At 36.4% G+C, this 26068-nt stretch overlaps 1 protein-coding gene across 5 annotated transcripts in view; it reads right to left on the reverse strand.

Moving 5' to 3' along the window:
- The window catches only part of LOC109070279 (partitioning defective 3 homolog), a 455709-nt gene that overhangs the window by 169244 nt on the left and 260397 nt on the right, over nt 1–26068 (reverse strand). For all 5 annotated transcript variants that reach the window (XM_042751639.1, XM_042751638.1, XM_042751637.1 and 2 more), the window contains one exon: nt 15074–15212. In XM_042751639.1, coding sequence (XP_042607573.1) covers nt 15074–15212 — 139 coding nt within the window. The remainder of the gene's footprint in view (nt 1–15073; nt 15213–26068) is intronic.

The following is a 26068-nucleotide window of genomic DNA, read 5'->3' on the forward strand; positions in this document are numbered from 1 at the left end:
CAGTGAGCGGTGGGTCAGGAAATACGGGAATTTCTGTCACTGGTGTGCTGATTCTGTACTGGCGAACAAATGAATGTATGTGTGTGCGCAACTGTGAGAACTTGAATTTCACACTTGCTGAGGCGAGATGACATTTATACACGTGTGTACACCAATATATTCATAGAAACATATGTCACGCTCAATAGCAGAAACTACAAAAAAAATAAAAAATAAATACGTAAATAAATAAAGGGGGGAGAAAACCAGTCTGATACCACTGTCCCAATTTATGTGTGTGTGTATATAGATAGATAGATAGATAGATAGATAGATAGATAGATAGATAGATAGATAGATAGATAGATAGATAGATAGATAGATAGATAGATAGATAGATAGATAGATAGATAGATAGATAGATAGATTAATTTTTCCCAAATACTGTTTTTTTTTTTGTTTGTTTGTTTGTTTTTTCATACAATAACACAAAACTAAATCAAACTACTTTAAAGGAACTTATTTGAGAGTGAATAATTAAAATATATATTAATATCAGGACAGTATTATATTGCTCTGACATGTTTTACTTCATGCCTAAATAAATAAATAAAAAGAAAAATCTAAATTAAATTTGAAAAATACTGAATGAATGAATGAATTAAATACTTTAGTTATTTAAACTTTAATTCAGAAACTTGGAAGAAAAAAAAAAACATGCTGGTCATAGAAGAGTCAAAGATTAATACATGCACGTTAAATACAAAAATTTACTTTTTTCCCAAATTAATTAAAAAATGATTAAAAAAATCTGACCCTATAGTATATTACATTTCCAGAAACTGCCAGTGACCAAAATTAAATCCACATGAAAAAAGAAATAAAACTGAATAAGGAAAGGATCCATCCACTTAAAAATGGCAGGCTGTCCATGCAAGGTCTTTTTTTTTTTTTTTTTTGCTCATGCAGAACATGGTTTTAATTGGCTTTACTGCTGAATACAGTCATGTTCTTGCATTAAATGAGGCCTTTCCTACAGATTTTTTGACACAAGTGCTGACCCCCTCATACAAGGAGAGTTACTCTTGGCTATGCTACATGGCGTAAAGACACCTATAGAAATAGCCACTGTAAAAAGGTGAAAGTCTTTAACATGGAAGATAAAAACGCTGTGACCACAATTCTGCTGCGGTCGACTAATGGGCCTACCATTTTATTGAGATTACATCCTCTGTCCACCCACTTACGCACATGATTTCATGGTGAATCATAAAAATCTGCCTAAAAACGGACCTCTTAATTGCAGGACAAGAAAAATAGCGAATGCGTACTTGGCTTATTATACATTAGTCTCTGAGAAGAGAACAGGACATCAGCAGTAGCGGAATACAGAATTTCAATCACCTCATTTCTAATGATTTGTGAAGGCACAATGAGGTACCTGCTCAGTAAGCAGTACCAAAAAAGCTCTGCGGGATGTTCTTGAGAGAGCTTTGTTCTGGAGGGAAGGTGTTAGTGACTGACAAATCCTGCTGACGTCTTCTCAGCACCTTGTCTAGATCCATTATCCAGAGTGTGGATGAGAGTCGAGGCGTGATGTGAAGTACGGTGGGTTAAAAGTAAGACTAACTGTCACCATCTTAGTGCTGATGTGGCCCCTACGGTGCAAAAATAACTTTATTACCCACTTAAAGGGTTAGTTCACCCAAAAATGAAAATTAGCCCGTTAATTACCCACCCTTAAGTCATCCTAGGTGTATATGACTTTATTCTTTCAGACGAATCCATTTAGAGTTGTATTAAAAATGGTCTTTGATCTTTCAAGCTGTTTCATGGCACTCAGAGTGTGTTGCATGCATCAGTTCAAAAGAAGTTAAATAAAAAGCGCCCATCCATTAAAAAAAAAAGTGTCTCACACGGCACCAGGGGGTGAACAAAGGCCTCCTGTAACGAATCGATGCGTTTTTGTAAGAAAAATAACCATATTCAAAACGTAATAATCACTTTAATCTAGCTTGTGCTCACGGTTGTACATGGCAGCAGCTCCGGGCGGATGATTATGAGGTCAGTGTTGCACATGTGCCGCGAGTCTCGTGAAAACCAACGTTTGTTTACATGAGCAAAGGAAGCGATGTTTCCTTACTTTAGCAAAGGAAAACAAGTCTCCTCTTGGCTTATATCGAAATCCTCCAACATTCTTCTTTACAAATCCTCATTTTGTACTTCTAATTAGTGACTGTTGTTTTGTTTTGATCTTTCACCTGCGCTTCCACGTTTGTCACTTCTGAGCGGCACATGCACAAAGCTGACAGGAGGCCTTTGTTCACACCCCGCAGCCGTGTTGGAATGTTTTTTATTTTTTTTTGGTGGTTTTTATTTTTTTTTTTTTGTTCTTTTGGACTGATGCATGCAACACACTCTGAGTGCTACTTGAAAGATCAAAGACAGTTTTTTATATAACTCTGACTGGATTTGTCTGAAATAAAAAAGTCATATACACCTAGGATGACTTGAAGGCGAGTAATTTATGTGCTAATTTTCATTTCTGGGTGAACTAACCTCAAGAAACACATTGTTCCTCTAGAATCGTTTATAACTATATGCATCTGACAATAAACTTCATATAACGCAACCTAAATAGGATGCATTTTGTATCAAATTGGAAGATCGAAGCAAAAACAAAAGACTGTTGCTTTACCCAAAAGAGCTTTCCTTACCAAACACATCATGCTTTAATCATGAAGATTGCTAGCATCCAGAGGACATTTGATTCAGGTCATTTGAGGATAAGCATCAAGGCTATCATGTGTGGTCTTTACCAGACTGTTGGGTCAGGAGCAGTTTGTGTTTGTAACTGTCCCTTCGGTTTAATCTGCACTGAATTCTGCTTGCAGGGTGCTGATGGCATGGTGGTGGGCTACTGTTGTTTTCTGTCATGCTGCGATCAAACGTCCCCTCACAGGGTCTTTCTTGTTATAACAAATAGACCCCCATGCTTGTTTGCTGGGCCCTGAATCAAGACATTGTGGGAATGGACTGATTGGCGTACAGAGCAGCGTTGGCCCCCCAAATCAAGGTTTGAACAAATAAACTTGAATGAAATCAGTTCCTCGATGGTGCATCCAGAATGACAGCAGGGCAACAGATTTTCAGGATGCAGAGGAGAGCTGACTTTGAAGAATCACTCATCAGGGTATCCTGCTCCTACTTGTATTTCTTGTACATCAAGTGCAAATAAAGCATAGGGTCAAAACCTTAAAATGAAGCAACTCTAAGCTGCAACATACAGTAGGCTCATTGGGAATTTGTGCCTCTAAATACATTTCTGCAGAACTGAAAAAAAAACAAACAAACAAAAAAAACTACCTATATATACGAATCGCTGCAGTTTCCAGTTGAAATGAACACTAGAGGCAGTAAAACTCCAACAACTTTTATTCCTTTTCGCACAAAGTATGATTTGCAGGTCCACAGTTTTGATTAATAAAGCCTACTTTTCGCATAATTACTTGAGGAATAGTATATTATGAATTCAAAACAATTTTAACGCTGTGAGATTTGAAAACTGATACTTTTGAACGTGTCGTCACATATACAGCTTTATACTGTATGCATGAGTTTTCTTATTCAGTAGGTTTGCTCAGTAGCTCACATGATACAGTGTTGCACTTGAGCTCCGGTATGAACCTTGTTAAACCACGGTACAACAAAACAGCTCATTTCCGCATAAGGAAGTTAAAATAGCACGGCTGCATTAAGAAATGCATTTTTATTTCACTTTTGCATTTGTTAACACTATCAGGTAGGTTTAGGGTTGGGTTTAGTATAGGGGATATTTCCAACATGATAGAGCATAACATTTTAGCGACACTCCTTGGATATTTTAATTATGAACCACTACAATACGTACCTGAAGCAATGTCAAGTCAAGTCAAGTCAAGTCTGCTTTATTGTCAATTCTTCCACATATACAGTACATACATACAGAGAATCGAAATTGCGTTACTCTCAGACCCCCGGTGCATACAGAGTGTGCACCAATGTAATACAAACACAGCAATATGTGGCTATATCAGCGTAAAAAAAAAAAAAAGTCAGGGTCACGTAATGAACCCACATTTTAGAGCCACTCACTGGACATTTCACTTTGAAACTGCCGTGAAATGTGCAGTAAGGTATGTGTTGCAGAAATGTATTTAGAGGCACGTATTTACAATGAGCCTGGGTTGCTAAGCTGCTAATATAAGTAAAATGTAGCTGAAGAAACTGGTTGACCATCATGGTTTTTCTGGTGAAGCTGGATGAACATGGTGGTCTTGATGGTCAAGCTAGTTGAGCTTGGCACAAAACCAGCATGGCAACATCCAAAACATGAAATGTGCCGATCACCAGAATGATTTTCAAGACAGATGAGCTTCATAAGGTCCAAAATGCATGTTTATCCCAAATTTTCAGCACAAATTAAAAGGACATGCCACTGGATTTCCTCAAGCAAATGGAAAATCATTAGCATGCCCATACGGGCCAAGTTATCTGTCTCCTTTATTTAGCTTATATTGAGAAAAGGCTTTTAATGAGCTGGTACACTGAGTTTAGGTTTTTCAAGAACATCTAAATAAGCTCATTTGAAATCTAGGCTTCACCGAACATGCGTGCAGGAACATAAAGGTTTCAGTTTCCTTCAGTCACTGAAAAAAAAAGGAAAAAAAAAAACATATTTCAACTTTGTGTAATCCAGTAATCCAAAAAACTGTTTAAATGAAAGAATTAGGCCAACATGTGGTATTAATCACAACCTCACATGTATTTAGGAACAAAGTCATCAACAATCAGTTCAACTTTTCCCAGAAGCGGGGGAGTGAGTGAAAGCCAAGTGTTTGTCATGAATGTCCATCCATAGGGACTTGCTGTGGTCAGGGGAAATCCAGAGGGTCATCACTGAAATGAAGGTCTTTGATGCAGTATGTTTTTTTAGAATAAATCTTCCAAAAGTACAGCACACAACTGACATTGTATTGCATCATATGTGTTGGCAACACTAGCGCAGTCACATTTGATTTGAGTTAGGTTACTTGAGAATGGTCTTATACTGTAAACACAGGAAATCATGAAAGCAATAGCCTCAGCCATTAAAACAACAAATCACTCCATCTACTCCCTGCCAAAATAATACTAACTTCATAAAAAATAAATGGTTTTCTGGTGTAAGCTGCTTTAAGGTGTTTTTAGTTTAGCTGGTCTCCCAGCTTGCCCATAACCCCTCTAAAACCACCAAAAAAGATCAATACAACCACTTTGGAAGATGGCAGAAGTTTGCAGGTTCCAACCCCACAAGACGTTCCATGAATTATCATTATTGTGACAATTCAAACACTTAACCTTGTGCTGGTTGACAACATTAGCCTTCCTGTACAGTTGTTCAATCAGTAGAGCATAGTGCTAGCAACGTCAAGGTCACAGGTTCGATTCCCCAGGAAAGCAGGGACTGATAAAATGTCTACCTTGAATGCAATGTACTGTAAGTCACTTTAGACAAAAACATGTCAGATGCATTAATGTCAACTGGTTTGAGTACACCCTTCATCAACACCAACTAAATAATAAGTGTCCATAACCTCTTTAAAACCAGCAAAACAGATCAACCCAACCACTTGGGATGTAACCAGAAGGTTGCAGGTTCCAAACCCCCTAGATTACTTCTAATTCTATGAATTATCACTACTATGACAATTCAGGCACTTAACATTTAAGACAATCAGTCTTAACCATAAGTTGCTTTGGTTGACAGCATTAGCTTTATGTAGCTCAACCAGAAGGGCACACCACTAGCAGCATCAAGGTCACAGGTGTGATTCCCCAGGAAAGCAAGAACTGATCAAATGTGTACCTTGAATGCAGTGTAAGTCACTTCAGACAAAAGCATGTGTCAAATGCATAAATGTCACCTGGCAAAGGTTTGAGTACACCCTTCATCAACACAAACTACCGTGACAATTCAGACACTTAACCTCTTAGCCAATTAGTCTTAACCATACATTGCTTTGGTTAACAACACTCAACACTGGGCAAGAGAAGGTCATGGGTTTGATTCCCAGGAAAATGCAATAACTTATAAAATGGGTTCCTTGAAGACAATGTAGGTTGCTTCAAATAAATCATCTATCTGCCAAATGCATAAATGTCAATTACAGTACACCCATGATTCTTTAGGCTTGTATTATACTGGATATCATTCAGACTGATCATTAATTTTAAGACAACATTATTACCATAATCCCTCTTTAAACTAAAAAACAATAAAAACATGTTTAGAGAAAAGTAGACTCCCTAAGTAGCTTCCTCTGTCTTAATGAGACAACTGAGCTAGTTTGTCTTTCACAAATTTTGACAGTTCAGGGGCAATCACACAAACTTTCTCTGAGAAAGACCTAAACACAGATTTATTTATAACTGAAATCCAGATGGAATGTTTAACAAAACATCCTTTGTTTGGAGGAACTGAAGTACAATATTAGCTCAAGAAGTATAAAATATCACCTACAAGTGAATACACTGTAATTTGTAAAAGCAACATCTAACTCCACTTACCCTGGTTTTATAATCATGGCTGTATTGCACAACAAGAAAAGTAAAAATAAATAAATAAATAAAAATCAGCTCTTACAAAGTCATGAGCTGAAAAGTTTTCCCTTTCAGAAATTACAGCAAAAAAAAAACCTCCTCTTCCCCTTTCAAAAGCATTAAACACAGCAAACCATTAAATACTGCTAAAAGCTAAACTGCTCCAAAAATAGTGTTCTTGGCCAGACTACAATCTTGCATTTAGGCTCTGTCCCAGCTAGCTCAGTTGATGTGGGTTTGAGGTCTTGTGTTCCTTGCTGCACGTGTCTGTGAAGCTCGCGAGAATGGAGAGTGTCCCATTTGTCATTTTACAATTCAGAAGGGTGCTCATAAGCACCCCATAACCAAGACTGTAATTAATATTATTGGATTTTATTATTATTATTATTATTATTATTAATTAATTATTTGCATTTATATGTAGGCAAATTAAAATACCCAGTCCAAGTACGGGTCAGGGGGATTCAATTTATTGTGTACATTTTTTAATCATGTTATTGTTTTATAAATAATTGCAGTGAATTAATGTGTTAATTGACAGGCCTATTATGTACACATGCATTGTTTTCGTGTGTGTGTAATACTCCAGAGGTCCTGTCCCGGAGCAGTGTATGTCACAGTAATATCCCAGGTCACAGGTGGCCACAGCCACCAGAGCAGGTCTTCCACTTCTTGTTGTGCGAGTGATTCTGTCCCTCTGTGGTCACTCTGTAAGTCTGTTATCTCCCATCAACCCTCCTCCTGTTAGCATAACAGCACTCATTATCCTGTAGTCTTCATCAGCAGATTAATACAGCGAGTGTGCTAATCTGACAAGTGCAGACAAACCACTTAAGAGAAGCTGGGGAGGTTGAGGAGGCACTGCTAGTGTGATGCAATTCCCAGCACACCTCTGTCATTCTAGTTCTGGTACAGTGCCATTCACAAGAGAGCAGAGATCCATGGAGAAACATTCCTTGAGGAAAAGAAGGTCACAACATCGAAATTCATACAGAGAAGTGATGAAAGAGTGAAATACTAAAAGCCCAACTTCTCGTCTGATGTATCTGTCTGTTTATAGATTATATGTCTGCCCTTCCTATAAATCGGCTTTGACAAGGAAATCAAAGTTGGTTTGTCTAACACCATAAAAAAATTTGGTGTCCCTTATTTTTTATTTTTTTTAAGAAATCAATAATTTTATTTTCATCTTTTTAAACAATTTACTTTTTTAAATAAATTTGAATGAAAATTAAAATTATTATAAATCCACTGAACTGCATATTTTACCGTCAGAAGTTTAGCTATAGAGAGTCCATAGTGTTAAAACATTCATGGCGTTGGACTAACAAAATAAAAATGTTAGAAAGAAACTAAGGATTGATCTTTTCGTTTGAATATGCTGCTGCAACCGACTTGCTTTTTACCCAGTTTGCTGCAAAAACACAATAATTACCAGAACATATTTTTACATATATTCTAAAATGCTTCTGTATAAAAAAAGCCAGAGAAATGCCAGTTTAAAACATTAATGGACTGCAAATGTTGTAAAATTGTCCAGCCATTAACAAGTGAAGTGAATTTGTACATTTACTTTGCAAAGATGTTCCTCCACTCTCTTCAACTCCTGATGCTGACCACACATAACCACCTTAAAACCCTTCCATCCCTTTGTTCTGTCCATTCTTTCATTAACAGGTTCTTTGCAAAACAGCACGTCCAGAAGTAAGCAACGGCTCCTCAATTTGCATCACAGTGTGACTTTCCTCTACCGGCTGGACTTTCAATTAGGACAAAGTTGTGCTCACAGCGAGCTCGAATGCTAATGCACTCAACGTCAAAGAAATTACAGCCAAGAACTTGCTTCTTTTTTGTACTTTTCTTAAAATAACTACTCCTTGAAACAACCTATCCCTCAGAGTCTTGGCCAAAGGGACGTGGAAAAGAGAGATGGAGAAAGAAGCAAAAGCTCATTTGATTCAGCCCAAGACGTTATCTGCCACCTGCTGCATTATACCTTGACAAGTAGCCTGTGTAGTAGCGACTTGAGAGAGGTGGATTCACACTGCCAGTTAGATTGATGTAAGGCTGAGTGTATATGCTACATCTTCACACAGTTTCACAGCCGGCAGCTCTTCCCTCTGACAGCCACCGACAGCGCCGCCAATCAATCTGACTGACAGCGACTGCAGCCAATCAATGTGATGGCACTATACTGTCAGATTAATAGCCCCGCCCATCACTCTGACTCACAGGGTTTAGTTTTAATGCTATTTTATGTCTTTATATTAGAACAGATACTAAACAGAAACTGCATTAAGATAAAATATTACAAGATTATATTTCACAATTCATTCATTTACAACCTAATGTACTTGTAGAAGAACAAACATCAGAGACGACGCATGAAAAAACGAGTTTAACTTTGAAGCAGTTAAGTTTAATCACTAATGCAGCTGCAAAGACAAGCAACATTAGCTTTACTGTTAATTAGTTTTATGTTTGAGGAATAAAAGAAGTCTAAAGAAGATAATTAGCACTGTGATATATTAGCATTTTCCTCATGTTGGCGTCTCCCTCCCTCATGAACCAATTTTGTTGTAGCATTCCACATATTTGGATAAAAGTGCCTGTCAAGTGACTAAAAGTACTCTGAATATAAATATTATATTATATTCAAAAACTGACATCACACAGTTGCAGTTGCAAGCTGAATCACTAGCCAAAATATAACACTGTAACATACAATAGTGACACATTTACAGCATCTAAACATATAATAATGCTGCACTGATGACACCTAAAACATAAGTTACAAATGAATCCTTATTCAGCTTTCATATCACTAGCATTATGTTTTCAGTTGCATTTTTTTAATTGTTTACTCATTAACTTAATAAGAAATTATAACATTCTGTTCTATTCTGTGTGATTTCTGCTGCCAAAGTGTTTCGAAGATTACACAATGTTCAACAAGACTACACTTTAAACCCTTAAAGTGAATAACCTTTCTGCAATTGTTTAACCATTACTTATCATGTCATATTTACTTAGTTTGCTGTGGAACACAAATGGTGTTTTCTCCGACATGCTGTGACTGACAATAGAACCATAAAATACACCAAAAATGATTCAACTCAGGTTTAGAGGCAGGAGTGGCATTAGCGACTATAAAAAATATATTTTTAATGCTATATTGTTACTAAAACGGTAATTTCCCTGCATATTCTGGTCGATTACATTTTATATATATTTTTATATTATCTATAAAATGGGTAGGTTTAGGTTAAGATTTAGGTTTTGGAATAGGTTAAGGGGTCTAACAACCTAAATCTTTTATCGATACAATGATAAAAACGCATTGATATAAATATCTTAATGATATAAAAGATTCATAAACGTTACATCTTTTAGCTAAAAATATATGTTGCAATTTATACGTCTTAAATGTTGAAATACATCCAAATTTTACATTTCAGCTTCAACAAAAACATACAAAATTGTAAGTTTTGTGCTTGTAAACGTTACGTACTAATACCTATGAATAAACAATGAGGCCAGGTTGGGTATAGCACTAGTCAAATTGTAGCTGAATTACAAGACGTATTGCTACCTAAAAGCTGACCAAAACCCCAAATGAAATCGCCAGCCAATCCAAGCTAAGCTACTAGTCAAAATCAGAGATGAATCACAAGCTATACTGTTAGCTAAAAAGCTAACCAAATCCCAAACACTATCGCTAGCCAAAACACTAAATAAATCACAAGCTAAATTTCAAATCGCTAGCTGAATAACTAGTCCTTATTTAGACTAATTCATAATCATTTTTCAAACAAAAATATGTTCTAAGAACGTTTTGCCATTGTTCTGAAAGCGCTAAAGCTCTTTAAACATTCAAAAGGTCCAGATTTTTAAATGTAAATAAATACTAAAAAAAATGACCAACTAAAATGTTTCAGAAAAACATTCCATGAAGGACGTATAAATAATGTGCTAATGTTTCGATAATTTAATTAAAGAACAAATGACTTTAAACAGACATTCTATTAATGTTCCTGGATGAAGGTTTGTTCATAACTTTAAGAGAACATTGCCAGAACGTTAGCCAATCTTCTGAGAGGCTTGCTGTTAGCTGAACCACATGGACATACACACTTCACAGAGCAGTTTCTAAATGTCACAAATGATGACCTCGAAACTACCCCCCTCACAAAATACCATGGTGTTCATTTAAAACACAACGTTTATAATGTTATTATGTATTATACATGTTAATCCAAAATAAGGCTTATTTTTCTCATTTTATCTTTTTTTTTTTTTTTTTTTTTTTTTGCCCTGTTCAAAAGTACTGAAAACGATTTCCAGGACTCTGTCTAAATGACTACACACTAAAATGTTCTGCCACTATGATTACCTCAAGTGCACAAGGCATTCGCTACAGTAATGACTGTCATTCAGAGGTAGATTCATTCAGAATGTCTCTCTATGGGCAGAATATGGTTAGCGAGTCTCCAAGAAGCACCAGTCACAGAAACATCGCTTTACATGAAGGAATATTAATGCACCCATATACACCGTTTTTTGGCACAATGCCTATTTACGCTGTTTAATGGGGCTAACCTTTCCCGTCACACACTTAGAGGCACTTCTCTCTGGAAATCAACAGTTGTGAAGGGCAAATTCAAATTGGTACACCACCTCCCCTTAAATGAAAGGAAAAAGTCCTGTGTGTCACTTTAACTGTGTTTAACATGTTAAAGTAACACTAAGATCTACTTGAACTCACAAGACTACAAGAATCCAACATCTACAGCACGGCTGCTAACTCTAGAAAGTAGAAATCTGTTATATGTGACAAGGAAAGAAGGACAGACGAGACCTGATACATTTAGCTATTTGTAATTTTGAACAATCTGAACAGCAGAACACCATAAGAACACATCTTTATGTGGTTTGAAAACCAATTAAAATATGATTTTCGGAAATTCTGTTCAGTCTTCAAATAGTATGAAAGGTCAAATAGTATCACATTTGAGATAGTATTTTCTAAGATTAAATTTTTATTTTGTTTGATTATGTTTTGTAATATGGTTTTGGTAAATTTTGTTTAGTAGTATTTGTCAGATCACATTTGATTATTATTATTATTATTATTATTATTATTATTTTGTTTCATCAGTTTATACTTGCCACTATTTCATTTGTTTGTTCGCTCGTTTGTTCATTCATTTGTTTGTTTGTTTGTTCATTCATTCGTTCGTTTAATTTTGTTTCATCAGTTTATACTTGCCGACCATCAATTTAGATTCAACTCATGTTTAGAGGCAGGAGTGGCATTAGCGACTATAGAAAATTATTTTTAATGCTTATTTATGTTACTAAACGGTAATTCCCTGCATATTCTGGTCTATTACATTAAAATGGGTAGGTTTAGGTTGAGATTTAGTTTTTGGGATAGGTTAAGGGGTCTAACAACCTAAATCTTTGTTTATTGATACAATGATTACGCAAAAAAATGCACTGATACAAAATATCTTAATGATATAAAAAATTCATAAAAATCTTATAATAATAATAATAATAAATAATTTTGTTTGACTTGCATTGTGTTTGACATTTTTGACAAATCACATGCTGAATGACCCAAAAATACTATTTCAAATGTGATACTATCTGAAGACTGAAAGGAATTTTCTGAAAATCATATTTTTATTTGTTTATTTATGCAGGACCGTTTTTTAATTAAATAGTGAATAGTTTGTTTATTTTTGCACCGGCTATTTTGTTTGTTTGTTTAGGATAATTTGTAATAAAAACAGAAACAGGTGTAAATCTAGACAGAACAAACAAACAATCAATCAATCAACCAATCAATAAATAGAGACCAGATACACAACCTAAAATTTATACTTTCCTTTATCTAGTTATAAAAAAACTAAATCTTCTACCATTATGTGCATGAGCTCCTCTCCTTGTTGAACTTTATCTAGTCACATACATTTTACCCATCAACTACCAATTTATATTTATAGCACTTTATTCCTCTGAGTTTTCTCTCATTTCAGTCTTTTTCAAGCTTTAAAGTTTCATTCCTCATCCCGGCCTGTCATAACAGGCATGCGAGACGACATTATCTCGCTAACCTTGTAGCTCAAACCCTGCCATGTCTGCTCCTTCATGAGTGACAGCAGATATGTCTGAAATGAGTTGTGGCTGCTGAAGACTATTTTCCTGACAGTGATGCAGCATGCTTTGTCAGTCAGGTCTCCATCTTGGTCCTTTAGAAAACGACCTCTGACAAACACGACAGAGTCCATACATCAAGGTCCGTCCTCATGTCCTGCTGTGCGTAAAGTTACGTGACAGACATTCAAAACATCAGCAATGGACCATTTAATGTGTGATGTGTTATTGTTGCATTTTTTCACGTTTTTATAAACAAAAATAACGTGTCATGCAAGTGACTGACAAGTGGTGAAACAATCGTCAGGAGCACGGTGCGAGTTTATGAGATGTATGACAATGTGTCAGGCCTACAACAGCTGAAGGGTGCCATCTTCCCTCAGGTAAACTTTCTCAAACTTTCGCCTTTTTACTTTCCTCCGGTGAAGATGTACAGCTAAACTCTCTGTAGTGCTGCTTTTTGAGAAGTTTTAGAGTTTCTCTGCACTGGCGCTGGGAAAGAATCACTCCCATGCTTTTTTGAAAGAAAGTGCCAATGCATACATTGGTGCAAACCAACTAGGACAGAAGGAGAATTGAAGACAAAAGGGAAAAAGACTGATAATAAATAAACAAATAAATAACTGCAATAAATAGTCATTTTATATATTAATAGGTATCACTTATATTGATATTTTATAAATGTATAATTATTATTATTATACAAACAAAAAAAGCTTTCACAATAAATACATTTCTAAAATATTAAAGCTAATATGTATAGTTGTTATTGATAAGAAAATAATAACTATTATATAAGCACTGGCAGCAACAACAACAACAACAACAACAATAATAATAATAATAATAATAATAATAATAAAATGAGACATCATTGACTGACTCATCTTCACACTGCGATGAGAACACACGCAGTAGGCAAGGTCAGAACAAGAGGATGAAGAAGAAATTGAGGGATGAAAGAAAAGCAGGGGAATGAGGAGGAGGAAGAAGAGGGTTTGCGTCAGGTACTAAAGAGCTTATTGTTCAAGACTGAGTAGTCGATTGTGAAATGACAAGCATGACGGTGAAAGGATTGGTCTGCCGATTCCAATTGTCTGGCAGGACTAGAACTAGAGCTGAGTTTGAGAGAAATCAGGACTGACTTGAAAGAGTCATGCTGGATGAGACACGGGGCTCGAAAATGACATTAACCCCCATTTACAAAACCACAGGAGCATGCTGGGACTGGCTGGGCTGAGCCTGCGTGTGTCCGGCTGCTCACTCATCTGTGCATTTAAACCGTATATGACAGGTGGAAACAGGTGGAAATGGAAACAGAAGGTGAGGACATATACTGACAGCGCATGTGCATACATAGTCTTGCAGTGCATATAAATGACTATTACAATGCAATCATTTTGACCAAGAACCATCCACTTAGGAAGAAACCTTCAAACCACATGTGACTTGACCCTTTTCCTTTTAATGACATTATTCATAAACCAGATATAGCCCTTTGAGCAAATACGTGAGCTCAAGGACATCTAGCTCACTTGTTCAAGGCTGCGTGTCCAACAAAGTATTTATTCTTAAAGGCTAGCATGATTTTTTAAAATTGTTTTCAATGGGAACATGACATATTTAAATAAGGCAGTGAGTTTCACTTTGTGTGTGTGTGTGTTATTATTATTATTATTTAATAATATTAAAAATAGTGCTTGGAGAAACATTTTGTTGGTCCTAGCTAAACGCTGTGCCTCCAAAGCACTCTCAAGTGCCCAGAGCTGTCCGTTTTAAAAAGAACTGGCATTTTCAGCTGGATAAAAACGCTTTGGTGGACACACAGCCTAAAAGTGTCTAAAACTGAACTATTTAAAGGGATATTTTAATCAAAACTGAAATTGTCGTCATCATCATCTACTCACCCTCAAGTTGTTCCAAACCTGTATGACATTTTTTTGCATACTATGGAAGTCAATGGCGACCAACAATTGTTTTGGTTCCCTGCATTTTTTTCAAAATATTGTATTTTGTGTTCAACAGAAAAAAATAAATAAAAGTCATACAAGTGTGGAACTACCTGTAAAAAGACCAACTATCCCTTAAACATAAAAAAAAAAAAAAAAAAAAAAATGAAATGTTATAAACATCACTATCTTTGGCAAATCAATTAGATCTTCTTGGAGCAACCAGGAAACTACCAAGAGACTGATAAAAGCCATTTACAAACTCCAGAACAAAAATAAAGATTGGAGTTAGCTGGTTTGAGAAAGCTCTGACCATTTTTGTGTGAAGCGACAGGGCCATTTGAGTGTTTTTATCAGCTTACCCATCATTCTACCCATCATGGTGGGTCGTGGGGTGTGGTTGTCATCCAGGCTCTCTCCGGGATACAGCGACTGAGAGATCCGTCGCTCATGTTCGTCTTGTGGAGAGTTCAGAGGCACAGACGGGCTACCTGAAGCCTCCTGGGAAGGAAAGAAAAAATACACTTCTTTATTCTGGCTTATTTTTAATCTTTCAGCTGCTACTTTTCTAGCCCCTTTATGAAATATTTTTTCTTGCTTTAAGCACAAATGTCTCTAAATTTTGTCAGATGTAACAAAAACCACAGAACAAGTAGAATAAATTAATTTCTAACCCCACTAGTTTTGAACATCGAAGACAGTTGTTGCACAGCTTGTGGAGTACACCTTCAGTGTCTCATCCCCAGGCGCTAGTGGTAATAGAGGAGTTACTGTGCTCTTTTGATTAGGCTGTTGGTGAGTGTGGTCTGATCTCAAGTCCTTTGTGAGTTCTCATGTCCTTAGCATTATACATTTCCCCCATAGGGGGCCAAACTGATCGTGAGAGGGTTGCACTTTCTCCCAAAGGAACATGTCCTGAAGGAGGCTGTGTTGAGATGAGGGTCTGTAATATTTCTCTCCCATTCTTACCACTTGGGTCTGGCAAATAGGAAGACCAAGGTCCAAGGTCTGTTTTTGAACACAGCTCTCTGAACATGGCAACAAGCCTCTAGGGAACTTTGGGAATGCTTACAATGTAGCAAGGTATGTATGTGCTTTAGCATGTGGTAAAGTGGTTGCTGGGGTGTTCTCAATAGCTGCCAAACATTTTATTACTTGCCCAAGTCATCCATCATTCTACTTATCCATCCATCCAACCAACCATTTATCCATCTTTTGTTCTACCTATCCATCATTCTACCCATTCATCCATAAGTTGTTGTTGGTGACCCATAGTGTTGCTAGGTCATTACAACCAAGCAAGCTATTTTTGGTGCTTCAGAGTGTGCTAAAGTGGTTGTTATGGTGTTCTTGATGGTTTTCTGATTTCTAGGTGTGACTCAGTCCATCTTTGATCCTTCTATCTATCTACCTATCTATCTATCTATCTATCTATCTATCCACTCATCCATCATTCTACCTATTCAAACACCCACCCACCCATCTATCCATTCATCCATCCATCCATCCATCCATCCATCCAACAATCTACCTATTCAACCACCCACCCACCCATCTATCCATCCTTCTATCCATATATCCATCCATCTACTTATCCTTCACCATTTTACCCATCCATCCATCCCTCCATCTATCCATCATCCTGCCTATCCATTCATCCATCGCTCTACTTATACATTTATCATCCATCCACTTATCCATCATCTTTCTACTTATCCATTCACCCATCCATATTTCTATCCATCTACTTATCCATCATCATTATACCTACCCATCCATCTATCCATTCATCTATCCATCCATTCATCCTTCCATCCACCCATTCATCCATCCATCCATCAATCCTACTGTCTTTCCTTCCATCTACTTATCCATAATCATTCCACCTATCCATCCGTCCATCTACTTATTCATCTATCCATCATCATTCTACCTATCCATCCATTCATCCATCTACTCATCCTTGCTTCAACCTATCCATCCATCATCATTCTACATATCCATGATTCAATTGTTCAACCTATTCATCTATCAATTCATCATTCATCTATCCATCATCATTCTACCTATCCATCCACTTATCCATCTATCCATCATCATTCCATCCTTTCATCCATCCATCCTACTGTCTTTCCATCCATAGGGTTTTCTTGATAGTTTCTAAATGTTTTCATACTGGTCTATTTTTCACTATAGTTCTGTTAGATTTTTCACTTGATTTATAGTCCACTGGGAAAACATTACAAGTCTGATAGCTTAGAACTGTATGTACACAATTTCATGTTCATAACACAAACGGTACAGGACACGTTATACATCAAGGTTAAATACTTGTGAGGTAGAGGTTTGTGCACAGGTAATAACAGTGATTACTACGTTCCCAATCAAAAACATAAACAGTTCTGACTATAAGTAAATACGATTGCCTAGGAGTCAACTAGAGTTGAGTAGAGAGAGATTTGCTGGTAAACCCAGGATATGGGGTGAGATGAACGCTAAACTCTGATTAGCTAAGGCTGGGGTATGAGAGATTAGTTAGCGATCAGGTAAACTGGGTGCTCTCGGATCCTCTCTGTGCAATTTTTCCATTCATACGAGAGAAGACATATGGAGAAATGAGATTGATGTCTTCTGATCAATAGCAACCAAAAATAAAAAAGATTCTACTGGACAGCGGGATGCTGATCACACAAGACATATCTTACTCAATCTGCTCAGGACGTCTGTGGCGCTGCGGTGGGGACAACAAACGCTGTATTCGGAAGGGAAACTACCAGACTGTTTAATATAGATGAGATGTTTAATGAAGTCTAGAGCTGCTGACTTATCTCGCTGGGCCTGATAAAACAGCATGCATAGAAGGGGTCAACGCAATTACAACTTCATCCAACACAAGAGCCACGGGCAGCCTGACAATAAACCGCTCAGCCTGACTCTGTCAATGAGCTTTTCATTACAAAACCAGGATTTGTTTTATGAACCTTTGTTGAAGTCTGACGGGCATGACAGAATGAGAGGAAGATAGAAACGAGACGAGGAAGTGTTTCTTAAAGAAAATAGAGGGTGATTGGTTGAAATGATCTGCTTGTGGGAGACACAGATCTTTAACGGCACAGTGTATGGGAGGGAAGGGAGGTGAACGGTTATTATGAACCCATTTATTTTGCCTACTCCAGACATAATCTCCCCTAATCTAGTGCTTCCTCAAACAGGATTTGCCATGTGTATTTAAACACCCCTTCTAGTCTGTCTTCCTGAGAGGCTGTGATTGGCAGTCTGCAGGCTAGTTTGTCCTGCATCTGTCATTCTACCTATCCATCCATCAAATCCCCCATCATTTTATCTATTCATCCATCCATTATTCTACCTGCCTATCCATCCACCTGTCATCATTTTACCTATCCTTTCATCTATTCATCCATCCATATAACTACCCATCTTTCTACCTATCCATCCAACCATCGTCTGTCCATCCATCCATCTATCCATCCATCATTTTATCTATCCTTCCATATCCATCCATCTATCCATCCATCATTTTATCTATCCTTCCATCCATCAATCCATCCATCCTTCTGTCTATCTATTTATCTATCCATCCTTCCATCAACCTATCCATTCATCCATCCATCCATCCATTCTTCTACCTATCATTCTACCTATCCATCTATCTATTTATCTATCCATCCTTCCATCAACCTGTCCATCCATCCATCCATCCATCCATCCATCCATCCATCCATCCATGCAACTATCCATCATACTACCTATCCATCCAACCATCTTCTGTCCGCCCATTCATCCATCCATTCATCCTTCTGCCAATCCATCTATCTATTCATCTATTTATCCTTCCTTCAACCTATCCATCCATCCATCATCATTCTGCCTATCCATCCATCCATCGCCTGTCCGCCTATTCGTCCATCCATCCATCCTTCTACCTATCATTCTACCTATCCATATATCTATCTATCCATCCTTCCTTCAACCTATCCATCCATCCATCATCCGTCCGTCCATCCATCCGCCCATCCATCATTTTACCTATCCATCTATTCATCCTTCCTTTAACCTATCCATCCATCATCATTCTGCCTATCCATCCAACCATTGTCTGTCCGCCCATTCGTCCATCCATCCATCCATCCATCCTTCTACCTATCATTCTACCTATCCATCTGTCTATTTATCTATCCATCCATCCTTCATCTATCCATCCTTCCATCCATCCTTCTACCTATTATTCTACCTATCCATCTATCTATTTGTCTATCCATCCTTCCTTCAACCTATCCATCCATCATTCTAGTAGTATATCCTTTAGAAATACACAAATGAAAAAACTTAATTATGGAATAAATGCAACAATTGAGCACTGGTCTTTTTTCATATTGTTGCCTTAACCATGATGATATCATTGTAATACACAACTTTGTATTCATGTTTTACATTAAAACACATTTGAGAAAATCCTCTCTGACCTTGGATGGCAGTGAGAATATCCTTGTCTACATAGCAGCATCATATATTCATTCTAATCCTTTCTCTAACACACACACACACACACACACACACACACACACACACACTTCCAGACTGGGCTGGCCTCCTGATGCTGTTTATGAGGTCTTAATCCAGCGCCCCTCTCCCTCTCTCGGCCTGTAATTACAGGTCTTAAGCTGTCACATGCAGCCTCTGCTCTGTCCAGCTCTCTCTGGAGACCCAGACAGCCTCATTAGCCCTCTATATCGCATCTCTCCAATCCCATTCTCTCCCTCTCCTGGCATTCATTTCCTCGGCTGTATAGAGAGCAGATGAACCCCTTTCCATTGCAGATCTGTTGTCCTCTCCCACATATTTTCAGTCTATTTTTCAAGTGGATTATGATGGCTACAAGCACCCGAGGCTGTGCAGCTGTGGGTCGAACTCCTCAAATTTACCCTGTGAATACTGTGCTTTTGAGACAGTGACAGTTTATTATGTGTCCCCATAATGGGTGAATTAATTCTCTCAGTGGTGAAAGTAAGGGCATTGAATGGGTACAACTGCTTTAGTTAAAGGAGCCAAATTCTACACATTTAAAATCCACATATAATACGGCATTAGTCAAGGTTTCTTACACCCAAAATGTTGGTGAATTACTGACCATGTAGCATTAAAAAGGCTAGTTTTTTTTTTTTTTTTTTTTTTTTTTTTTTTTTTTTTAGTGTTTTTTTTTTTTTTTAATGTGTATTTGGGCTTTATTGTGATTGGCTAACCTTAGTCATCTGTGTGGGACCATTGCATGAATACTGGACATAGGTTGATATATAAATACAGGCTGTCACATGATATAGCACTCATGCCTGTGGCATCTACAGCATGACCGGAGGGAGAGGGATATGAGCAGATCAAAAGTAGTTGTTCATTAAAAGGGGGATATATTTTTTTCAATTTTCAGATACATGCATTAATATTTATAGATTTAGATTTAAATGTATTTTAGTGCTGTCAAATGATTAATCACGATTAATCACATCCAAAATAAAAGTTTTTGTTTACATATAATATATGTGTGTGTAAAGTGTATAGTTATTATGTATATATAAATACACACACATGCATGTACAGGTATATATTTCAGAAAAATATGTTGTTTATATATTGAATATATTTATATATAATATAAATTATAAATATATACATGTAAATAAATTTACATATTTTCAAAATATATACTGTATGTGTATATATTTATATATACATAATATTTTTATTATGTTAAGTAAAATAAATTATGTTATGTAAAAAATTTTTTTTTTTGTGTGATTTTGTGGAGTGTGGGGCGGGGCAGAGAGCCGTGGGAACGGAAAATAACACTCATATTACACACTTGCTTTATTTATGCATTATAAACATATTTACATATCTACATTTTTATACATTGTATTTCCATTATTCATATATTATTTTTTATAGGGAAAAGAGTGTGGAAATGCATCAATATAGTTAAGTTATTATTATCATTACTTATTTAATGGTATTTTAAAAAGAGACATTTTTACCGACAACAAAGAGCAAATGAAAGCTAAGCTGATCTCTTCTGTACACAACTGTCTCTGTTCACCTTGTGAAGTGTGAGTGAGTCAGATTGAGTGGCTGTCGTGACACCTAATCTGCACAATGCCACTGTGCTTTAGTACGCTGCCCTTTCATTCAATCACTTACTTCCTCAGGTGCACCAATTGAGTTTCCCTGCTGAGCTGTGAGTGGATTACAGAGAGTGTCTTCATTCGGAGCCGGGCTTCTGCTCCCTGGACGCCTCCAGTCAAACAAACCTGCCTCGTACACACACCCAGCTTTTCCAATTCGCAATTTCTTTGTGGCACAAAACTACATTTCCCATGATGCTTCTGTCCTCCTCATAAATCCCAGTCACAGTGATATGACATCAGTAAGCCACCGTGAGCTCATGTCATAGAGGTCCATCGGAGAGTAAATAAACTAATGAAGTACAGATCCAGAAGTCCTTCTCTTATTGTTTGGCGCGTGTGGATGTGTCCCATCATGCCCTGTTTCGCCCCGTGGAGCAGCAGTCTGGCTCAATGCTAATAAAACCATAATTTAGCAGTCAGGCTGATTGATAGCTCTCTCAAGATACAATCGATCAGGCCCTCATTTCAGCAGGACGGTTTTCTGAAGCCAGCGTGGCACTTCCTTCCTGATGTCAGCTCTCATGAGCGTCATGTGGACACAAACCACATGGGTTGTTTTTATGCACAGGAGGCACTTTAGCAGGAAAAAAAAAAAAACTGTTGTTCATAATTGAGATGCAGTTTGATAAGAATGTTAATGAATTAGAGTCTAAAATTGCAATTACTAAAGCAGAGAGTACTTATTTTGGCACTCATATTAACTGATTACAGCAATGAAAAATTACTTCCTAATGTGTTTTAAACTGATATTTTTGCTGGACTAAACCAAACTAAACATACTTAAAAAGATACATTCACATTAGAAACGGCACTGAATAAGATATTAACGGTTTAATACGGCCATATTGTATCTTATAATATAAGATACATAAAAGTATACTTTGTCTTGATGTACTGGCAGATTTTTCACTTGTTTACACAGAGGTAATTTTGTGTATTATTTTTTTTGATTTGGTGTTAGATTTTTTAGTTTTTTATTTAGGATTTTTTATTCATAGGGTTTGAAGATTTGTTCACTTGATCATCAATGGATGCTCTGCAGTGAATGGGTGCCGTCAGAATGAGAGTCCAAACAGCTGATAAAAACATCACAACAATCCACAAGTAATCCACAGCACTCCAGTCCATCAGTTAATGACTTGAGAAGTGAAAAGCTGCATGTTTGTAAGAACCAAATCCATCAAGACATGTTTTCCTTCAAATTACTGCTTCTGGCCAAAACATGAGTCCATAATCCATAATAATGCTTCTTCCAGTGAAAAAGTCCATCTCCTGTTGTCTCTCACATCAAAATCCACCCACAGATTTGTTTTGGCTTATATACAGTGCTTGATCTGTGCAGATTTCTCTCATGATTCAGACCCGATGACTTTTTCAATAAAGAAGCAGTATCATGGATTATAGACTTATATTTTAGCTGGAAGCAAAGTTTTGAAATTAAAACATCTTAATGATAAATTTGTTTCTTACAAACAGTTTTTGGCTTTTCAAGACATTAATTGATGGACTGGAGCAGTGTAGATTACTTTTGGATTATTGTGATGTTTTTATCAGCTGTTTGGACTCTCATTCTGACGGCACCCATTCACTGCAGAGCATCTGCTGATGAGACACTGATGTGATGCGATATTTATTTTAATATGTTTGATGAAGAAACTAACTTACATCTTAGATGTCAGTTAGGGTTGGGGGTTTTTTAGTTTTTTTCAAATTTTTTTTGTTTTTTTTAAAGGTGCAAACTCAAACAGCTCAGTAAAAAAAATAAAATAAAATAAATATTATATCAAAAACACATTCTCCAAAAGCAAGTCTTTATATCTTATGCAGTGATGCTTCTCAAGTAAATGTATCTACCAGGTGCAAAATAGAGTCACAGCTCATTTACTCAGCAAAAACACTGTCGGTATAAAAGCACAACGCAAGCATGTTGTTGCTTTGCTTACTCACTTCTTGTTCAAATAGTGTAATCCAGGCTTCAGCTGCTGTGCTATTTTTCTCTCTTTCATTGGTTGACAATTAGAGCAGACTGCATCAAACATCTACCAGGTTACTGTACACCTCCTCTGAGACTAATCTACAAAGTTCAAATAATCTAACAAGGAGGAAATAATAGAAGGAAGTGAGAAACACTTCGAAGGATATATTAAATAGTACTTTTGTAAAACATCAAACTATCTTTGGCTTGATGCAAATTTCATACTTTCAAAGAACGGAGCATCTCCAAGTGAGGACAGTGTGTGCATTTCTCTGCTCCCTGAAGGATTTCCAGCTATGTGCAATAACTTTGATTTCTCTTTGTAGAAAAAAAGAAAATATCCTCAAAGAAACCGCGCATAAAACAGTGGACCAGAGGGCCCTTCACAGTTCTTCAGACAAAACTGCATGAATATGCATGAAGATAGATGTGCTATATGCAAAATCACATTTAGAAGTCAAGGAAAAAATACTTACACTTACACTGAATATTAAAATCCAGTCTAAATAAAATATATTGTGTTATTAAATGTACATTGTTGTTTATAGCACAAAAAGTATCAAATATCATTAAATGGCATTTGAATGGCAATATTATGTGTGATATCCATACAATTAATAAACAAAAAAATTTTATAATAATAATAATATTAATGTATAAATTGTTGTTTTTAGATATCATTAAATGGCATTTAATATATATATATATATATATATATATATATATATATATATATATATATATATATATACACACACACACAGTACAAGACCAAAAGTTTGGAAACATTACTATTTTTAATGTTTTTGAAAGAAGCTGCTCATCAAGCCTGATTTAGTTTTGATTAAAAATACAGAAAAAATATGTAAATTGTGATATATTATTACAATTTTAAAATAATTGGTTTTTAAAATTCATTACACTTTAAATGATCATTTATTTCTGTGATGCATAAGCTGATTACAAAGGATCATTATCACACTGATCCTTTAGAAATCATTCTAATATGATGATTCATCAAAAGTTGGAAACAGTTCTGGTGCAATTTTAATATTCTTTGTCTCATCATTTCACAAATTTATATTATCCATACTTTTGATGAATATATAGAAATTTCGGTAAAAAAAAAAAAGAAGCTATGTTTTTTAAAAATATAAAGATTTTGTATAACATATACACTCACTGGTCAGTAATTTGGGGTCAGTATTTTTTTTTTCTTTCTTTTTAAAAAATAAAATCCATACTTTTTTTCAGCAAGGATGTGTTTAAATTGATAAAAAGTGATAGTAAAGAAAATATATTATTAGATATATATATATTAGAAATGTTTTTTTTTTTTTTTTTTGAATAAATGCAGTTCTTCTTAACCTTTTATTCATCAAATATATAGACAGCAGAACTGTTTTCCAACACTCATATAAATCAGAATATTAAATGATTTCTAAATGATCATGTGATAGAAACTGGATTTACATGTGACACTGAAGGCTGGAGTATGATGCTGTGTGCTTTGCATCACAGTAATACATTATTTTTTTAAAGTATAGTTCAAATAAAAACTATTCTTTTAAGTTGTAATAATATTTCACAATAATATTACTGTTTTTTTTTTCCCCGTATTTTTGATCAAATAAATGCAGGCTTTGACAGAAGAGACTTCTTAACAAAAACATTAAAAATATAATGTTTCCAAACTTTTGACGCTGACTGTATATATATATATAATATATATATATATATATATATATGCTAATATATAAATATATAAATAATTTTATTTTATAAAGCGCCTTTAAAAGCAGCTTCTCAAAGTTCTGAACACAATATAATCAATACTATAAAAAAACAATACAAGATCAACAAACAAATGCAAGTTTGAATATATATATATATATATATATTGTGACGAGCGTCATCTGGAGGAATAATCAGCGTCGCCCTGGCAATCACCGACAACACCTTTTTACGCCGGCTGATCGGCCACCGCTGCAGCTCATTAGAGCACTGCTTTTAAGCAGCAGATGCTGAGCGAAGGGGGGAGACGGAAGCCAATATGCACGCAGGACTAACCCTTTCTCTCGTTGTCCCTTCCTCAGAAAGCAGCGTGACCGACAGCCCATCCCTTTGGAGCACGTTTTGGACACCCACTTTCACTTGGACGGAGCACTGAAGAAGAGCACTGTGTGAGCACCAGCCTCCACGCACCGCGGCTTGCCATCCTGCACCTGTCACCTTGTATAAATAAAATCCACCCTCCGGGGCCTTTTGTTGTGCACTAAGCCTAAACTTGTCGAGTGATTCTTCCCCACGTCACAATATATATATATATATACACTAGAGGCGTGGAAAACTAATTGGATACACTCAATCCGGGGAAATGTATTAATTTCTCATTTCAATAATCCAGCACTGATAGGCTCAGATGCCGACCTTTATGAAGAGCAACATACGCTTCCAATTACCCACAATCCTCAGAGGCTGTCTTTGAACACTCTGCTGAACTTTGATAACTTCATTCCAAACATTTATAATCGTAATAAGAATATTAAGTGCGTTAAATACTGAACGCTCCATTTCTGCTTAAAGTTCTGCTGCAATACAAATATTGTTTTTGCCCCGTAATCTTACAGCGACGGGGGGTAAAACTCAAAGTCGAGCAACATAATAAGTTTTAAAGTATTTTAAGAAATTAATTGAATTCAAATGACTGCAAGACTTTTAATTGCCTGAGAACTCATGACCTTATATTAATAGAAACCGAAAGCCATCGATTGGAACCGCTGCCTCTCTGAAGCTCAGCCTCAATTATTGAACTGAGAAAGAAAACGCAATGACCAATAATACATTACATCATTATCTGGGTCACGACAATCCCTTACGAAGAACATCACTGCTTCAATTACCAAAGGCAGTCTGAGAGATAGTCACTTCTCAATTTGAAACCCATTTCAGACAAGAGTCAGCGGCTGATTATTAAACCCTTCATTTACAGTTTGAGCCTTTGGATCTACTGTAATTGTGACAAAATCAGGTCACTCTCTCCATGGCAGGCCTTCCCCAGTTCCATCTACGAGCCTTCAGTCAGAAGAACAAACTGTACAACTTCAAATCATGGAATGCCTTCCTAGAGAGCAGGTGCTTGAGAAACAAACGCTGCTCCAAAAGGTTGGAAGAAATAAAGCTAC

This window comes from Cyprinus carpio, chromosome B24 (genome assembly GCF_018340385.1).
Source record: "Cyprinus carpio isolate SPL01 chromosome B24, ASM1834038v1, whole genome shotgun sequence".
Lineage (NCBI taxonomy): Eukaryota > Metazoa > Chordata > Actinopteri > Cypriniformes > Cyprinidae > Cyprinus > Cyprinus carpio.